Below are 18,792 nucleotides of genomic sequence, written 5' to 3'. Positions count from 1 at the left end.
GAGGCAGGCTGGAAAGTGGCCTTGCTCTTGAGTGATAGTCCCATCGCCAAGTCATGTTCCAACTCAAGACTTCAGTTGAACCTATCGAAGCTGTTTCTTGGTTGATGTCACTAAAAGGCTGTGTCCCATTTCTCACCCTAACACTCGTTTTCGACCCTAACACTGGGTTTTGCGCGTTCAGGTGTAGGTGTAGTGTGTCCCAATACTCCTAAGACAGAGGGCACTCACTGTTCACCACTTGAAATGATCCCTTCAAACCGAGGGAGCTGACTTGAAACGTGGTAATATGAAGTGTGGATAGATTTCCAGGATACCAAAGAAGCCGGCTTCGGCTCCGACCATTTCTTCTCCGTTGGTTCACCAAACCAAGTGAGATTATCCACGCAGATGCAAGAGGTTGCAAAAACATTGGGGCTGGCATTTCCGAAACGTCTCCAACACTGGATATGCAGGAAACAGCACGGCAGCCAATGACACATTGTCTTTAAAGCGTAACATTGTGTAGTATTGGCCCAATTCTTCGCGACGTCACTCACTTCACTTCGTCGCCGGAGGCCACTTCATAGTGGAGGCCACTCAAAACCAAGTGCTAGTGTTACGTGCTATTGTTAGGGTGAGAAATGGGACACAGCCGAAGTCTAATCCTGACTCCAAAAAGTCTTTTTCTCTTGATTCCTAAACATCTCTCGATTTGAATCCTGGGAGTCACAACACAGACGGGACTCTCATCAACATCCACTCAGTCCAGTTTCCTATTAGCAGCAATTACTCTGATGGGCTGGGGGGGTTCAGGGGTGACCACGGTCCAACAACAATGGCCGCCTCCGTCACCAATGGTACAGAAATAACCGGCCGCTCTGGCGTTGGACTGTGGACAAAGTGTTCAGAGCAGCAAAAGCAAACAAGTTTCTGCCCGGAGGAGAAGACTTGCACAATGGAGACTCACAGCTCGGTACAGCATTCTGGGGCACCGTCAGGGGGTCCGGGCTTTTTTTTCCACCCGGCCATTGGCTGATCTGTGGCCAGACAGAACCAGTCATGTCCGCGCTCCGCTCTCATCCCACGACTGGACACGGAGCTTCAAATGATGGTTTATCAGGCCACCTGGACGTGCATCTGGTCAGCCGGGGAGTCTGACTCGGCGGTGGCAGATGGACACGCATTCATAACGAGTCCAATGACTGACTAGCAAATGCTGACTTTGTGGAGAAGTTATCAGTCAGAGGGACGAGCCGATCCTCGCGTTTCGAAGGCACGTGAAAGCGAAGACAACAATAGAATAGACTCTATTCCACACCACACACTTCACAAACACTGTTGTCGTGAAATCACTTCGGGACAAATGCACATCAGGACCAAGTCACTCCCAGATGAGTAGATCTTATCTCTGAGATAGTTTTTGCTCCACACCTCGATCGCTTCTTAAGCCTTCAAATTTCTTGATGCCTATATTCAATATTAAGAATCCTTGATCAGACCTGTTCAGAGGTTTACACTTGAAACGGAATTAAGGTTTGGACTAGTCTCAAGTCTTAATCCTGTTTAAGATTAACCCTCAACGGTTTTACATCCTTCAAGTTTTAGGGTTATTTTGGGTCAACCCTTAGAAAGTCGTAGAGCAACCTTGTTCATAACTCTAAAAGAGTCTTATCTAGGTTTTACCCCCCACAAAGTTGTGGTCCTAACTTTTCTCTAGTAACTGAGTCACAATTGTTGATTCAGGATTGACGCTGCACAGTCTTGGTGCTGTGCGGATATCTGGCCGCATCAAGTAGCGCTGGTATCTTGGTTTCTACCCATGAAGTCTTCACCTTAGCTCTAGTCTCGTACCTCCTTGAGACCTGGACATGTATCAGCTGTACAAACCAAAAGGTGGTCTTGATTTTTTTGCCTTTAGATCAGTGGTTCTTAACCTGGGTTCGATCGAACCCTAGGGGTTTGTTGAGTCGGTCTCAGGGGTTCGGTGGAGCCTCCGCCGCAGAGGTCCACCCCTCAGTCTAGTCTGCAGTTAGTGTATCATATTTTATTTTTTACTAAAGAAGGGTTCGGTGAATGAGCATATGAAACTGGTGGGGTTCGGTGCCTCCAACAAGGTTAAGAACCACTGCTTTAGATCATGTCATTTTCGTCTAAATTCTTTGGTCCTACCAAGTTTGGTCTTAAACTAAAGCATCGCTGCTATTACGCCGTTCATTCTGTTTTTATTCTTAAAATTCTGAAAATAATGGTTACGAAAAATCTGCCTGGATTTAAGCTAAAAGATTTGTTTTCAGTCTTGGCAACCGAGAGACTTGAGCTCAGGTGTCTATGATATTAGTCGCACAACACTGCAAAAAGTATGGCCAGCTTGATCTCTGCCACTGAAGACTTTGACCGATGAGATTTCCCATTTATGTTAAGGGTCAAAAACCCTACAAGACTTGGTCGGCCTTGAACCCGGAGGTCTTGGTGTGCACCCTCTTCCATCGTTTCTTAAAACAAAAGCCCATCAATGGCCCTAACTCGTCGTCGGATAATCAGTTGTGATGAGAAAGCAGATCATTATGTACGCTCATGTTTCAGGTCAGTACTTCGGCCCCCCCTTCCCCCCTTTTCCCGCGCTAATAGAGCGATTACACAACAGAGCAGAGGCTTTGACTGAGAGTAACCTTTCCAAACAATGTGGAGTACAACCAAGAGCATTTATAATGCGAGATATTTTGGAGTCACAATGAGACGGGGCTCTATTTTAAGTGAGAATACGAGAAGGTTCTTGTGTCTAATGGACTACAGACAGAAGAGGGGGCTAAACTGAAGAGGTGAGGAGTTTGGGCCGTGCCAGAGCTGCACTGATGGATCTGGAAACGAGAAGCAAAAATAATAAGTCGACACTGTTTGGGATATTATGCAACGGCCTATAATCTGTGGCCCTGTTGGTGAGTCTAATCAAACCTGATAGCACGGCGGCGGTTCTGATTTGACCACTTAGTGGCACAAAGTCCGTTATTCAGTCATTGATTAGCAAACAACTTCCTATTGGATGGGGCGTTATCTGAGCAGGAAGATTAGAGCTGGGAAACATGAAGTCTGGGTCAAGGTATCAGCAGAAGCGTCGTCCGTGAAGTGACGTGTAAACTCGTCATTCGAAGTCCTGATAACAGGGTTTGTTATCCAAAAAAAAAGGGGCAGGTGGTCCTTTCAACCTTTAGCGTAACTGATACTTCCTTTCATGGGGGTCCTGTCCAGGACATCCGCGGTTCTCACTCGGAACCAGGATGGAGAGTGAGTGAGTCGTAAGCATTCTTCACCAGTCTGTCCTGAAGCAGAAAGAGCTCTACTGGCGGACCTCTACTCCACTCTGGGGACAGCTACTTTGGGTAGTACCCCAATGAAGTTGACCACAGAGGGGTCAAGATTAAGCACAGAGCAGCTACTTTCTTCTGAGTCTAGACTCTCTGGGCCTACCAGGACTAGGCCATGGGGTAGACCCAGGATATGTGAGGTTAATGTATGAGCCCTACTGAAGGCTTCGGACAAGAAGGAACTTGAATGAGACAAAGAAAACGGATGGCGGAACAAATGGAAAGAAACAACCACAGCATCAAACTCTACGTATATGTGGAAGAAAATATAAGTGTCCAAATACAGGATTGCCTGAAAATGTCCTTAAAAAGTTTTAGTGTCTCACCGATTCTGCTGATGTAACAGATCAGACATGGAGGTGTGAAGCGGGCGGCTGAAGGGGCCTTGTCCTCTCACCCAGATCTCACGCTCCAGCGCTCAAAAGCTCAGCGACTGCTGTCATATGGAGCGGATGATGGGATGAATGTTTGCTGGGCTGCTTGCCGGTACCTGCCACTAAGTGCTGGCTCACATCTGCCGGCTCATTAGTGGAGCGGTGACAGGAAAAGCGCTCACGTGCTGAGCAGACAAGTAGGCCAGCACGGCCCCTCATGACACAGCTGGGCGTTATCGCCGCACTGCTCGCCAGATCTCGACAGCAGGATCCAGATGCTACACTTGTCGAGGTCGCAGGGAACTCAGCCCAGATGAGGACACAAGTGCTGACGTCAGGAAGCAGAAATCAAAAGTTCAGTTTGGAGACACTCATCGCTGGTTCACTGAGCGCCACGGAAGATTTAACCTCAAAAGGCGTAGAAAAAGTCATTTCATTCAGTGAAGCAACTCCAGAATCAGTCATTCATTCGTCCATTTTAGTTCACCGAGTGTCCTAAAACAGGAGAGATGGATAGATGGGTTAGTGTAGGGACAGTTGCAAGGGTTGGTGGTGGAGTTGATGGGGGAAAGTTGAGTGTTGTAGTCGGAGGACTGATAGTGCTGTATGGTGGGGACGATTCTATGGCAGATGGATGTGTTGGAGGATGAAAGGATGGATGGGTGTACTGTTGAGGGGACGACAAAAGTGTTAGCACTTGAGCTAAGGGAGTTTGCTGACTGACTGACTGAAGTGCGGTTGGGTTATAGAGGGATGAATAGGTATCCTGGTGCAGGCGTGGGTGGAGAGAATGTGAGCGATGGAGGTGGAGAGTGTTAACTGGGGCGATTTGTCTATACAGGGATGAGCATTTTGTGGTGGAATGGTTGAGGAATAGGTGATGAAGGGGAAGATGAGCTGGTAGACGGAAGGATGAATGTTGTGGTGAACAGAAGAATGAATGAGTGCACTGAGGCAATGTAATGGAGCAGTGAAAGAACCCACTAATGATATATCAAGTGACCCAAACAGGTCCCTCAACATTGTGTGAAGGCAAAATAAGATGAATTTAGGTTTGTTTTTTAGACATAAAATGTTTAATAATATTAATTTAAAAAGACTTTTACATTCCCACAGTACAGACAATGAGTGAGAATTCCAGCTGGAAATACACTCATGTAAATGTCCTTCCCTCTCAGAGGAGCTTCTATAAACAGTGGAACAAGGAACCCCACCTACAACCGCTCATGTACACGTTTATTCTGCTGTATAAATACCCTGACGAAGACTCAGGACAGCAGCGTCTGAACCTGCTGGGGCGAGCGCGGCACCAGGTTCTCCGGCTCTCTATAGCTGTTTGCAGGGCTGGTCAGTGCCGCGTGCACCTCCTTGTACGCTCTGCAGACCAGGTCAGTGGACTGACGGAAGATCTGCTCCCTGTGAAGACAGAGAGGGAATTCAACACCAGACAGAACCCTGCTGTGATTACTCAGTCATAAATAACAATTTGCCATTACTCTTGCTGAGTAGTGTGGTCACTGCGGGCACAAATGATGTCCCACACTGCCACCTGTGGGCGAGTTAAACACCTGCACATGGGAGGACAGTCTTTGGTCAAGTTCTAAACCTGTCTAGACTCTGCGGGACTCGACTGGAACATCTTCAGACCCGTCAGGTGGGAGTCTCCATTCTGCAGGGGTCAGTGCATATCAAAAGCTCCTCTAATGTGCAACGGAAGTGACTCATGCGAGTCTCTACACTCAAACGTAATTATTTATAGTCCATATTTCTTTCTTCTTTTTTGTCACATGCTTTTTTTATTTAGAGATTTTTTTTTATTTGGCGAGTTTTACCTGTATTTTAGAAGTTTAAAAAAACTACTTCATTGTAGTTTTAGTTTTTAGATTTTTTTGTTTTGTTGTCTTGAGTTTTTGTTTCTGTCTCGAGACCTGCACATTTTTTTCCCAATTTGTTTTTATTTGACACTTAATTCTTCTATTCCAGTTAAAATTTGTTTCATTTTTGTATTAGATTAGACGGCCATTATCTAATCTAATCTGATTAAAATCTTTCACTGAATCAAGACTTTAAACTTTAGTCCATACAATAATTCCATGGAGGACAAAGCAGAATAGAAGATACATTCTAAATGAGTTTTTGTGTGCGTCTGTTTGTCATGAGACTTCATTACAGTAGTTGGGGAGTTAGCAAAATGACTGTTGTTGCATGTGCAACGTAGTAATTCACAGCCAAACAAAGTCATCCTGATGTTAAAAGAATCTCTACACACAGTAATCGTGTTATGTGGACTGATGTGAGGTGACTCTTGAGGATCGACTCGAGAAGTGGAGCCTGAATCATTGGCATCCAAATGACGCCTAATGAGTCAAAATCTTGTTAAGACCAGCAGCTCTCTCTGCTGCCGCTCACTTCTGAGCGGTTCAATGATGTGGTCGTGTCATGTGAGGTGTGAAGTCACAAGAGAAAACAAAATGGCGACTTCAGCTTGCATTCAAAATCATTAATGTTGGAAGATCTCATGGATCAAAGAGAGGAGCTTCAAGAATAGCACATGATGGAGGTTTACCCCACAGTCTCAGGGACACAGAGGGAGTGTTCTCCGTCGGATCCACTCAGGCTCTTGAGATCCATATTTTTAATTGGTCCACTGAGAAGCAGGAGCAGCGTGCAACACCTCGCTCCACAAATGCATGAAATGTGAAACGGAGGGAGTCGAAAAAGTGCCTGGCCATTATTTGCGCGCTCCATTAGTGCGACGCAGGGTGTTTTTGTGTGTTTAGGTGAGCAGAGACGTGAGAGACGTGGCGGGAGAAGAGCGAAAGACAAAGAGGAGGAATGATTTCAGGGAACCAATGTGAGTGAGAAATGGACCAGAAGCTAATTAATGGCGTCCTGCCCATCAGTGTGCTTGTGTCCATTAATAGAGAACATTAACCTGAGGTACAGAGTGCTCCTCCAGCCGCCTGCACTTCCCAGTAAACGTGACTCATCCTGAGCCCGGCGCTGCGCCGGCCGCGCTCGCCTAAAAGCATTTTCTGATCAAAGACAAATACGGAGTGGTGACGTCCTCCGTTTGCTCTGTGTCGGCGGATTTCGCAATTTAGCATCCCAATTCCGTATGCGTTTAGTGGAGTGTTTTGTTTGGAATGCAGTAATGACCGCGTTCATCCGCGAGGCCGACGAGCGCGGGGCAGTGTTAGGTCAGCCGTGCTTTTAACTGGCTGAAAATAGAATTCAGAGTTACATCTCTCCGGGTTTTCCATGGCAGGTTTGCTGCTAGTTAATGAGAGAGATGACTCACTTGATGGCGGCGCTGAGCAGGAAGTTGAGCTGAGGCATCACCAGAGTGTCCGGTGACGACAGGTACCGGTCGAACTGGACCTGTGGGGGGACGTTTCATTAGAAATTGAAGCCCAAGTTTGCAACATTTTGTTCATGACACCAGAATCCATCCCCGTCGTCTTTCAGCGGGGAGCAGATCATGCCCTCTATCGCCATCACTAGTGCACAATGTGATATTGCAGGGCAAATGACGAATGGTGCATTAGTGGATCAACGATGGATGTATTGAAGGACGAGATGGAAAGGGATGGATAAAAGGAGAGCTGACAAATGTCCTGTTGGTTCAGTGTGGCGGGCTGATGGCTGTATTGGAGTCAAGGAACGCGAGCGGGATCGTGCTGGACGGACAGCACGAGTGTGGCACAGGAATGGTTGCTTGGTTGACACTAGTGTCGGTGGATGAGGAGTGGAGGGAGGAATGGAAGCATGAGTTGGAAGATGAGCCAACGGACAGGTGTGTTAGCAAGGGTCAATGAATGAAAGTTCTTCATGACATCAAAACCAGGCTGCACCAGCACGTTGGATTTTGTTGATATAATAACCACAACGGGTCCTAAACATTCACCTTTTCGTTGCATTGGGGCACAATGCTATAGGGAATCGGCAGATGCAGCTTTAATTGCTATGCATAGATTAAGGTTGACTGCTTAAGATACACAATGACACAACAGAAGTATTTGATACTGGATCATGTATTAGCATTTAAAAAGGGGATACATTTTTGACTGGATGGCATTCAAGATTCTACGACAGACTTTCCCAAAATATCCAGGCTTTAAAACGTAGAATAACGTTCAATAAATATGTGGGTCATTTTTGCGGATGAGTCACTAAAATCATTGTTGAAACATGGACACCTGAGAGAGCGTCCAGACGACAGGGAGACGACCAGGATGTGTGCGAGGAGTCAAAACGTACCATTTCAAATCCCCATATGAACGCATAAACCAAGCTGTTTTATAAATGTGCATAACAATAAAAGACAAAAAGAGAAAATGTGCTGAACAGGCAGGAAAGTTGAGATGAAAGTGGACTGTTTCAATCTATCTGGTTTAAGGCCCACACAGATTACCAGATTACAGAATAATGGAAGAATGTTTATAAATCTGTGAGAGTGGATTTGAGTTTATTCCAAGATAAGACATGACGAGAGACGAAAGCAGGATTACTCTGTTGTCTGGACAATAGAGATTAGCGGAACCAAAGTGAACATCAAACATATGTTTAGGTGGATTTATATGATCATGGATTTATTTGTGCTCACCATCGCTGCTTTTATGGAGGAGGCGTCCATGCCAGGGAGGAGCGAGAGAGCGCCCTGGGAGGAGAAGACAGATGGACATCAGACTGAATCAAAAGTTGCTGTGATGTCTGCCAAAAAGGAATGAAGTGAGTTCTTTTCGGCAGACAATACTTCCACCTCAAAGCCGAAAGGAATCACGAATCAACTCAAAAATATTTGAACAAAAAGGGCAACGTCTGCAACACGAAGCATACAGAGATTCATTACTGCGCTGGAGAAGGGAATGAGTTTCACACAGAATGAAAAATCTTCATGCTGAGCTGCATCAGCAGCCACACATTGCTGAATAAGGGGCTGAAGCGGAAACTTCTGACCCAAGAAACTACTACAGCTTAGTACATTATAGTACTACTTAGTACTACAGCACCAGGGGTTTGATGCAGAGTCCCTTTAAAGTGATGTCACTGTAGCAACTCCAACGGTACAGTTTTTTTGCCACAAAGTTGAGGAAGCAGGTCAGGACGTTTTCAGTACACACATAAGGATCATTAGGCTCTTTTTGTCAAATTTTGCCCCTTTCTGACCAAGGATGGCAAACACCAGATTATCATTCTGTTATGGCATGATGCTATTAGATAATCCTGCAGTCTGAGATGTGTTAAGAGTCAATTTGTCCCAATAATCGGCTCTGACAATCAAATGTTAAATGGGTTCAATATTCACGATAAAAAAAAAGCTGTGAGAAGAGCTGATTGCTCCCGACTCAAACTGTGACCTGGACTGGAAAGTAGCCAATCCAGGAGCAAGCCGACTGAGAAAAAAGGAAGCAAATGGAGGAGTTTGATAACAATATATTTATAACAATAAAAACTTAAAATCCTGAAGAGTAAATCTCACTTCTACCTATCACCGTCTGCACATGGTCGTGCAGTGGTTCGCTGGCATGTGCGGCTTTTACTTTGATACAGCAAACAGCGTAATTTATCTCAGTTTTTCATTAGAAGACTTCTCCATTAAAAAAGGTCATCATTGCTTGCGCTTTCTTCTTTGTTTAATCACATTATCAAGTGAGATTTCTGTTGAGGGTGAGGAGCTTCTAGTTCAGTGGTTGGACAAAATCTTGATGTTTATGGTGTGTTCAAATTACTGGGGTACAGCACAGACAATACAATCATCCGAAGATTTTTTTTTTTTATCTTTGTGTGATGCAGAAAAATCAGAAAATGTCTGGAAAAAACTGGAACTCCTTCCTTGGGGGAGTGGATGGATGCAGATGACTAGAAGGCCGGCCAGAGTCACATAAAACACAAGACCAGCAGAGACTTCAACTTCTGAAAATGCAAATCTGCTAATTGAATTTAAAAAGGGGTACGAAACAGCGACTTAAAAAAGCGGTCCACTTTGCTTCAAAATTAGATTTGATTTAATTTCAGTCAGGCCTGAATATCATTGATGATTTCATTAAAACTGAACTGAAAATAGATTCAAATGTGATTATTCTGTGACATGATTAACATGGACTCATTTTCATTTTTATGCTTCCTTGAACACGCTGAAAAATCCTGGAGATAAAAGCAGAGCAAACATTGTGGCGAGTCAATGAGCTGCTGCTGATAAACCCGTGTGGCTGCAAGCTTCAACGACTAAATTACAGACATAAAAACGCTGCAATGTCGTTTAAGGGTCGCAACTAGAGCACCGTTTTATGAGCATATGGCCACATGAGCAAACACATGACGGATCTACAAGTCCATCAGTGAACCGCTGGCTGGCGGAGTGGCTGGTTCCTGATCATTGTTATCTCATTTGCATGACGCAGAAAATTACAGGGATGAAAAGTGGATGGTGAAAGTTCAGCTGGTGAGACCGGGATTTGACTCCAGGATTTTATTTTGACATCTGGATGCTGTCATGTGTGAACGGATAGGAGAAATCTCAGTATTTAAGGGAAACCAGGCCACCCGGGGAGCTGCGTCGTGTGCAGGACCTCAGCGGGACAGCAGGGTGTGGTGGCGTGTCCTGATGTGACCCCGGGTTCTGAAGACTCGCATGATAAACCTCAACTATGGCCGACCGTCAGCTCCACCAGTCGCAGCCAGGACAAGAGCTTTTAATTTGAAGAAATAAAAGTGATACCACGAGATCGTCAGCCACAGGGAGTATTTTTGAGCCTTACTCACCAGTGGTGGAAGGAGGGTGACTTTGGTGTCACTTATATGGCAAGTCTCATAAGGCACTGCAGCAGTCATTCGTATTTCACTCGTTATTTTAAACATCTGTACTTAAGCATGACATAAACCATGTGGGAGGTGACTTAAGAATCATGTATGCTAGCTCACTAGCGGTGCAACGAATCAAACAAACAAACAAAAGAAAAACCTCCATGGCGCCGATAATTTTTCGGATCACCAATACAAATACAAAGAAGATAAGACAAATTAATTTGGGCCAATATATAAAGTTAATTTGAAATGACAACCATGACGGAAGAATAAAGGCCATCCAATCTAATCTGAAGCAGAAAATGTGTGACTCTTGTGGAGCCACACCGCCTGACCCTCCGATTCAAGTGATGAAGTGTGTGAGTTTGAGAGCCATGTGAGACCTGCTCGGCGCTATGCTGCTGGACACAGTTGTAGATGTAGCTCAGCCCGGCTCTGGTCAGCACATAGGACGCCTGCTCGTTGATCAGCGTGTCCAGATGAGCTTCGATCTGCAGGAGGGAGAAAAGAGGGGGAGAGCCGGCTATTAAACACAAAGGAATTGCTGAGCTACTGATGATGACACGTCCACTCTCCATGAAAAAAGAAGAGCGGTGGACGAACACGAACAATAGTGAGCATGGAAGAGACGGCTTTCATGCATCCTCTTGATCAGACACTTGAGTTCATCTCCTGAATGGAATAATTAGATTTCCCAAGAGCTGAGACGACTGGAGGGTTTTTTTTTTTATTCGCTGCGATGATGATGTCATTCTCTCTCTTCGCCTGGGATTTGAATATCGGGGTCACATTAGAGCGAGGAGTTGGGCAAGGTCTGACCTGGAACTCCAGCATCTCCAGCCTCTTGTCGGTGAACTCGAAAAGCGCCAGAGTCGTCTTCATGACGTAGAGTGAGTTGACCATGTAGGTGGCCATGTCGGCGGTGCCCAGATTGCTGGCTGACACTGTGCAGAGCTGCAGGAGGGGGTCCAGAATGCAGGACAGGACCTAAAGAGGGAGGGGAAATGTGGGAGATGTTAGACAACTTTTAGTAACGCTGGATGCTTTCACTGCTCAGGTTCACTCAGGCAAACTGAAGAGTCCTAACATCAGACTTGGACATATGTTTGGCCTTCCTTCAGCTTGAGAAAGAGACACAGGCAGAGTGAGAACCAGCAAGTCTGAGTACATGCTTCTCAAAACAACACACCAGAACAAGAGTGAAATTGTCAGATGAGGGAATTACATTTTTAATCTCAATAAAAGGAATGGGAGACTGATCTGGAGCTTAGCCATGGATCGCCGCGAGATCACATTCACACCCAACACAATGTAGTGCGATCGCACTGTTCCAGCAGACTGACCGACTGTTTGAACATGACCTAAGACTTGGGGGACTCTGGTGGATCTATGCCAGCAACTATTCAGGTGCAAGTGGTGAGTCAAGTACTACACCTTAGCGCACAAATAGCTCTTCAGCACTGCAATACAGAAGTCTGAAGAAAAGATCAGGTAACCCTCCCATTGAGCAAGAAAGATTGCATGTCTGTCATGAGAACACAAGCTTGAAGGGAGAGGAACGTGCTGCTCTGAGGGAGGTCGCAAGCAGAAAGACAGCAAGCACTTCCAGACTTGAGATGTTCATTCTCAAAGCCCACTCAGAAAGACACCCTGCAAACTGACTTCAGAGGACGAGTAAGGGACAAGTTACCTGGGCAAAGTCGGCCTGGCGGGCATCCAGAGGGACCACAGAAGAGTCGTGAGAGGCGAGGACCTCTCTGAGGAGGGACAGAGTCTGTGTCAGGGATGCAGTGGGACCCAGGTCAGCAGGGGGCAGCTCCACCTGGCAGGTGTGAGAAGAACCGTGGAGTTAGAATAATGAAGAACACCAGCCTCGCAGCACTTCTTCAAGCATAATCAAAGCATTTACCAGAACACCAACAACAGTTGCAGAGGCGGCAGCAGAGGAGTGTTTTTAATCCGCCGCTGGAGCCGAGACCGAGCGAGACTCTCTCTGCCTGACTAATGGAGCAAATCATGAGAAGTCGGTGTTCCTGCTATTAGATCAAATTGACACCAAAACCCAGAGGGGCTGATGATCTGATTAACACCCGGCTACACGGCTAATTCTTGTAACTGATATTGATCGGGACGCGGACCGCAGCGTGGCGAGAAGAGCAGGCGCTGGACATATATTTAGATGTCGATTTGACTCCCACAGTTAACAAGTCGGGCTGTTTTGTGAGCAGTTGCTGTCATTTTGGAGCTGGCTGAATGTTCCGGACCTTAAGTGGTTTCAGAAAATAGAGCTGTTGGGTTTAAGAGGCGAGGCGTCCAACCAGAGCATGTACCTGTTGGTAGGGGTTACATTAAATCATCAGCTAGGAGCGAACGTCAAGAACATCTGTCTGCTCCTTGACTTTGTTACTTTTCAGGTAAAGCAGTGAGTTCCTCATTCTTATAGCAAGACTGCTCAGTTCACTAGATGTTAGCGCTGTAACTTCATCTGTTTGTCTAAAGTTTTCCAAGAACTAAAGTGTGATTACTGAGAGCAGAAAATCACATTAAACATCAGTGAGCTTGTGAGAGGTTGTACATCGACACAACTGCCAAACTGCAAGCAAGCGACTTGGAAAAAACCTTGTCGGTGGAGCGGAGTTTGGAGAAATGGATTCATTCAGAAGTGAAGGATGTAAAGAAAGAAAGGTGCAAACGGAGAGAGGACATGGTGAAGAAGGTTGCCACACAGTGCAAGGAAGTTCAAACTCAATGACAGGAAACCGCCAAAGTCCTCGGGTGAGACAGAGGAGAGAATCACACGACAAAAGCAACAATTAACCAAGAGGGAAGAACACGATGCTATATACTCTGCCAAGGTACATGGAAGCTGATCATCTCAGGCTCCATATTGAGAGCCTGGCTGGATACAAAGAGAAGTATATGATGGGCTCAGCAGCGTGGACCAACAGAGTTGCTGTTATATGCTTACTGTCAAGTGGGAGCGAAATAAAGGTTTGTCCTCTTTATATGTGACCTCTGACGAACTTGAGTTGCAGCTGCAGACCCACGACACTTCATGTGATGCTTTTATACATAAATGTGAATCAAGTTTAATTCAATATTTTACCAGGATATGTTTGTTAATACAGAGAACAGCATAGTGCAGCATTCTACAGGGAAAGAGCTAAATTCTAGGGGGCAATAAAAAAAGTCACAACCTCTGGTCCAGTAGCACTGAACAGCTCGAAATCAGCCTGTACCTTATTTAGAGTCTTATTTTTAAGGTGGCCGAAGGAGGTGTGTGAGTGAGCGCTTTAGTGAAAGGAATGTGTAAACAGTCAACCGCAGCAGCAGGACAATGAGAGTGAAACTCTCGGAGGGATGTGAACACGTCTTTATTTTTTCCCTGGTACTTTTGTTTTGTCCCACGCCGTCATGGAAAAACCTGCACTTTCACTCTGAAGGTCAGACTCTGTGCTGGAGTCGCTGTTTTGTCTGAATTAGTTGGTTATGAAACCGAAACCACAATTCTCCCTGCGTGTGACGAACTCAAAATAAAAGCTTCACCTTGTCCATGAGTCGACTGGCGTGAAGGCTCAGGCTGTTGAAGAACATCTTCTTGCTCAGGACGTGCATTTCATCAACAGTCATGAGCAGCGAGGCCACACTGGTTCCGATGATGGAGCTGAGGAGATCGGGGTCATTAGCTCTGGTGAAGAGACAATTGTACAGCTGTGTTTTGAGGTGCAACCTGACGGTGTGGTGGTAGAACTTCAGCAGGTTGGACAGCTTGTACAGCAGGACGGCACCGGGCTCAGCCACAATCACCTGCTCGATCCGAACCTTCACGGGCGGTCACATGATCAGACAACATGATCAGAGACAAACTGGCATCAGATTCATTCTCACTTTAAGAGGCCTGCAGACGCCCTCAGTGATGTGTCCCACCAACTCCTGCATGTCCTCCGCCACCCCTGCAGATCCAGAAAATAAAGTGTTTAGTAATAATGTTTAGTTTGGACTCGGTCGCGCACAAGCAGAGTCACCGAGTGTGACCAAAGCTTCACCTGGCGTGGTGACTTGTTTGAGCAGTGCTTCTAGATGTTCCCTCTCAGAAGCAGCAGCCTGATGTAGCCACGCCAACATGTCCCCCACATACCTGAGGGAGCAACAAGCCAGGTTGGATAACACTGAACAGCTGACCACCAATATGAGGTGGTCATGTTTCACACAAACAGTTCGGCGAATTACATAATGGAGAAAAATCACAATTTGTATGTGTGTGCGCGTGTGTGTTTGTTCGAGGATGAATCGGGGTGAGAGAGGCACTTGATGTTCTGAGAATTGCCGCCCTATAAAGTGGAGGTGATTTGGTGTTCCAAACGTGGCAGATATTCTGAGAAAATCTCCCATTTGGCTCCGGGGCCAGCGCAAGCAGACAGGGATGAGGCGTTGCAGGAAGCGCAGACACTCTCACACACTTCAGGACATAACAGGCGTATAATCAACTTCTGTTTGTCTGCAGGAAACAACTGTGGTCAGGAAAACGAAGGCTGAAATATCGACTTGGCCAAATTATCACAGGCTGTGTTCACTGATTTCTGCTGTTTCATTTGACAGCGCTCTTCACCCAGCAGGTACTGAATATCTCATATAAATAATTCACAATTAAATCACATGTATTCAATTGGAAGACTTCACCATCCCACTACTGACACTGTTTGTCACAGATAGTAAACACCCAAAGCTGAAAATAAAGTTTCACACAAAGGTGAACAGTGCACAACCCTCAACACCAGCCATCTGATCCAGCTATCGTGCACACAAGGAGGTGCGCGTCGCACGATCGTCCCTCTCTCACGCTCCATTGATCTCAAAATAAAGACCCAAAGCATTGGTATGGCTCTGCAGCTACTCAACTTGAGGCACGGTGGCAAGTGTTTCGACTACCCCTCCAATAATTGAACCCATTTATGCAGCACTATCAGAACAGTATCAGAACTTGGTCATCTACTGGATGATCCACAAAACACTTAACAATAACCTGCACACACCCTGACTCCACCGAACCAGGCGGCAGTAAACATACTCGACATACTCATACACCATCAGCCAAACACAACACAGACATCTTTGATTGTCAATTTGTGATCTCTGCAGAGTTTGTCACATAATGAATATTCTCCATTACAAAGTTTCTGGAACACATAGAGGAACTGAACCATTACCTCATTGGGTCATGTGAGTGCATCTCAATCGGGCGGGGGGTTCCGCCCGGCCCACCGCGCGTGAGGGCGTCGATGAACCCTCGCACCACTGCGTTCCTGCGTGCAGTTCCAAACTCGTCCAGCACGTACCTGGAAAAGAGGAGTGTTGGTTGCCAGAACGTTTTTGTGTGCACAAGTTCAGTGGGAAAAAAAAACACAACGGTCCAGATCGTCGCTGCGGTTGTTTTGATTACTTGGCAGCGCTCAGCTTTTTGTCAGACTAAACACAAGATAGTGGCGAATTAAGATTCTGGGAACAGTGGCAGCCTCAACATCCCCGGCCTGCCGCCGACCTTGGAGACTTTTCTCGGCACTGACACAGGTGCGGTTCCAAGAAGCGGAGCTCTGACACAAGGAGGAACTGACAGATATAACTAATCCCTGAGTAACGTGTGAAATCTTCCTGAGTGTTAAACTCACAGTAAACCCCAGGAAGTGAGTCTGTTTTGCAGCAACCTGTGCTCACCAAGGAGAGGATTCATTTTCCCACACCAAATAGTGGGACTGTTGTTTGAGGCTAGTCAGGAAGTCCAGACTCAGTTTATATAAAGATCTGAAGAGGTTAGTTTATAGTCAATTAATGGATGATTATAATTAATAAGAGGAAAAGGAAGACAGAAGGTAAATAGTCAAATAAGAAACTGTTAAAAGCTGAATAAAAAATGTGATAAAGCAGGAAGGAACAGATTACACGAAAGTAAGACGCCAATTAGAAAAAATGAATGATAAACCATAGAAATATCGTCTTAGTCCTTCAGCATTTCCAGTCAGGTGTTGCCACAGAAAGTTAGCTGCTTCCTCCTTCACCTGTCTTCTTCATCCTCTCCAGTCACACCTCCCCTTTTCTTGAACTCCTTTTGTCTAACCTTCTTTCAGCCGGCACCTCCATTTTGTCTTTATACTAACACTAAATATTATTATAAGAAATCAGAAAAAAAGTTGAAAAATTTGGTAAAAAGGAAAATGAAAAAAAAATAGAAAAGAAGAAAGACGGACACAGTCGTATAGGTGAAAGAAGCAGCAACAAGACATCGAAGAAGCACCATTATAACATATTGATTGATTAATTATTTCATTCATTTTCTTTGTTTTATTCCCTTTCTGTGAGGACAGGTTAGCTTGAGTCTTTCCCAGCTATCCAGGGTTAAGAGGAGGAGACACCATGAGCAGTCAGAAGAGACTACTCACACATGGACAACCATTAAGCTTTGCACAGTGGGAAGAAACCAGAGCACCTGGTGGAAATGCACTCAAGGAAGGAGGAACACACACTAGGCAGAACACAGTGTCTCTCAGTCAGAAATCCAACCCACAACCATCTTGCAGTTAGGCTGCAGCATGGCCAACTGCTCTATAAGCATCACGCCAGAACATCTTACTTGTAGAGGACAGGACGGTCCTGAAGGGCCTCCATGGCCTGGGTCAGCACCGGGCTGATGTCACACGTCTCCTGGGTCAGACCTCTGCATTCATCTGCAACAAACCAAAAAATCCCTGTCGCTTAGAAACACTCCAGGTGTTTAACAACTAAACCTGAATTCACTTTGAAGACATTTGAGGTGAGGGAGGTGATGTTAGCTCATTTCCATCTCCCACAGCATAACCGGGTCAAGACAAACCGCACAAGGTTTATAGACTTAGGATAAATACTTGAAAGGATTTTGACAAAAAGCAGTTTTTGGTTTGTTTATCCATCTTTGACAATATTTAGAGATTATTAAAAAATCTCTTGAGAGGGGATTAAACTTTATTCGTCCATTGACAAAGCATCACTTCACCCTGGCCTGGTGACTCAGCTCAACCTCGCCCGTGTGTGTGTGTGTGTGTGTGTGTGTGTGTGTGTGTGTGTGTGTGTGTGTGTGTGTGTGTGTGTGTGTGTGTGTGTGTGTGTGTGTGTGTGTGTGTGTGTGTGTGTGTGTGTGTGTGTGTGTGTGTGTGTGTGTGTGTGTGTGTGTGTGTGTGTGTGTGTGTGTGTGTGATGGACCTCACGTACTCTGGGCCCAGCGATAGAGCTGCTCGTAAGACGCCGCCTGCAAGTTGGCCATCTGCTCCATGATCTCCAGTCTGGGCAAGCAAGCGCACACATTACACCCCAGCGGCCACAAAGAGTCAACAGCCCTCAGGCCACCTATTGAACGTGTGTGTGTCGTCTTCACCCTGCTGTCTGCTGGTTGGTCCGCAGGAGGATCTTAACATCTTCGTGGATGTTCTTCACTCTGCACAGAGCTCTGAAGAAGTCCTGCAGACACACAAGTGTGGGTGGAAAGCCACAAAATGAGTTCAAATGCCTCAAGTATTTCGTTTCTCCATCTTCTTCTGTATTTTGAGGGTGTTTGCCGTGATTCTGTGTCCTTATATGTGATTTCTGATGATGCTTCTTGTACGTATATGAGTCCATCCGTGTGCCTTGAGTAGTTTGTGTCCTATGTTCTTCGTGTCTGTGTTCCACAATAATGAAACTTTAAGCTGAAAAATAACTTGTGGCCAGTAAACAGACATCCACACAAGGTCCGCGGCCAGAGCCTTGTGTTACTGCAGCAGATGGGAGAGTTTACAGCAATTACACCAGTCTCAGTGATTACCTCAGTAACGGGTCCATCCCTCGCCGTTCGCAGCGCCGCCTTCTCCTCGTTAGACAGCTGGAACTTGCCGAGGAAGGCCTGCGCCACCTGAGCTCTCACCTCCAGCCGGTGACTGAGGGAGGGAGGAGGGGTGCAGTGAAGTCACTGTGTTAATATAAGTGGCAGGGAAGATTTGATGCATAAAGATGGAATGTTCAATGTTTAATCTCTAACTGTCTGTTTTTGTTTCTATTATTGCTTGAATGACTTTCATGTTTGGCCGCCTGCAGAAAATCAGGATCAGGATGTAGAAGATAGGTCAGTTTGGCATACAAAGAGGAGATTTGTCATTTGTTCTTAGATTGTTTCATTGTTTAGATCAGTGCTTCTCAAATAGTGGGGCGGGCCCCTCTGTGGGTGAGGGGGGCGTGGAACATACTTTTTTGGAATACTAGAATAAAGT

At 45.8% G+C, this 18,792-nt stretch overlaps 1 protein-coding gene across 1 annotated transcript in view; it reads right to left on the bottom strand.

Moving 5' to 3' along the window:
* Window positions 1-265: 265 nt before the first annotated feature.
* cog6 (component of oligomeric golgi complex 6) overlaps window positions 266-18,792 on the bottom strand; it is a 31,678-nt gene continuing 13,151 nt past the window's right edge. Inside the window, exons 5-19 of the mRNA XM_053873304.1 lie at window positions 18,351-18,462; window positions 17,925-18,007; window positions 17,762-17,832; window positions 17,148-17,241; window positions 15,730-15,858; window positions 14,569-14,660; window positions 14,411-14,475; window positions 14,253-14,344; window positions 14,069-14,186; window positions 12,213-12,344; window positions 11,342-11,509; window positions 10,906-11,013; window positions 8,322-8,375; window positions 7,017-7,096; window positions 266-5,131 (exon numbers count right to left, since the gene is read on the bottom strand). Coding sequence (XP_053729279.1) covers window positions 4,984-5,131; window positions 7,017-7,096; window positions 8,322-8,375; window positions 10,906-11,013; window positions 11,342-11,509; window positions 12,213-12,344; window positions 14,069-14,186; window positions 14,253-14,344; window positions 14,411-14,475; window positions 14,569-14,660; window positions 15,730-15,858; window positions 17,148-17,241; window positions 17,762-17,832; window positions 17,925-18,007; window positions 18,351-18,462 — 1,546 coding nt within the window. The 3' untranslated portion in view covers window positions 266-4,983. The remainder of the gene's footprint in view (window positions 5,132-7,016; window positions 7,097-8,321; window positions 8,376-10,905; window positions 11,014-11,341; window positions 11,510-12,212; window positions 12,345-14,068; window positions 14,187-14,252; window positions 14,345-14,410; window positions 14,476-14,568; window positions 14,661-15,729; window positions 15,859-17,147; window positions 17,242-17,761; window positions 17,833-17,924; window positions 18,008-18,350; window positions 18,463-18,792) is intronic.

This window comes from Synchiropus splendidus, chromosome 8 (assembly GCF_027744825.2).
Source record: "Synchiropus splendidus isolate RoL2022-P1 chromosome 8, RoL_Sspl_1.0, whole genome shotgun sequence".
Taxonomy (NCBI): domain Eukaryota; kingdom Metazoa; phylum Chordata; class Actinopteri; order Syngnathiformes; family Callionymidae; genus Synchiropus; species Synchiropus splendidus.
Note: the sequence above shows the minus strand (reverse complement) of the source record. Positions and strands in the feature narration are given on the sequence as shown.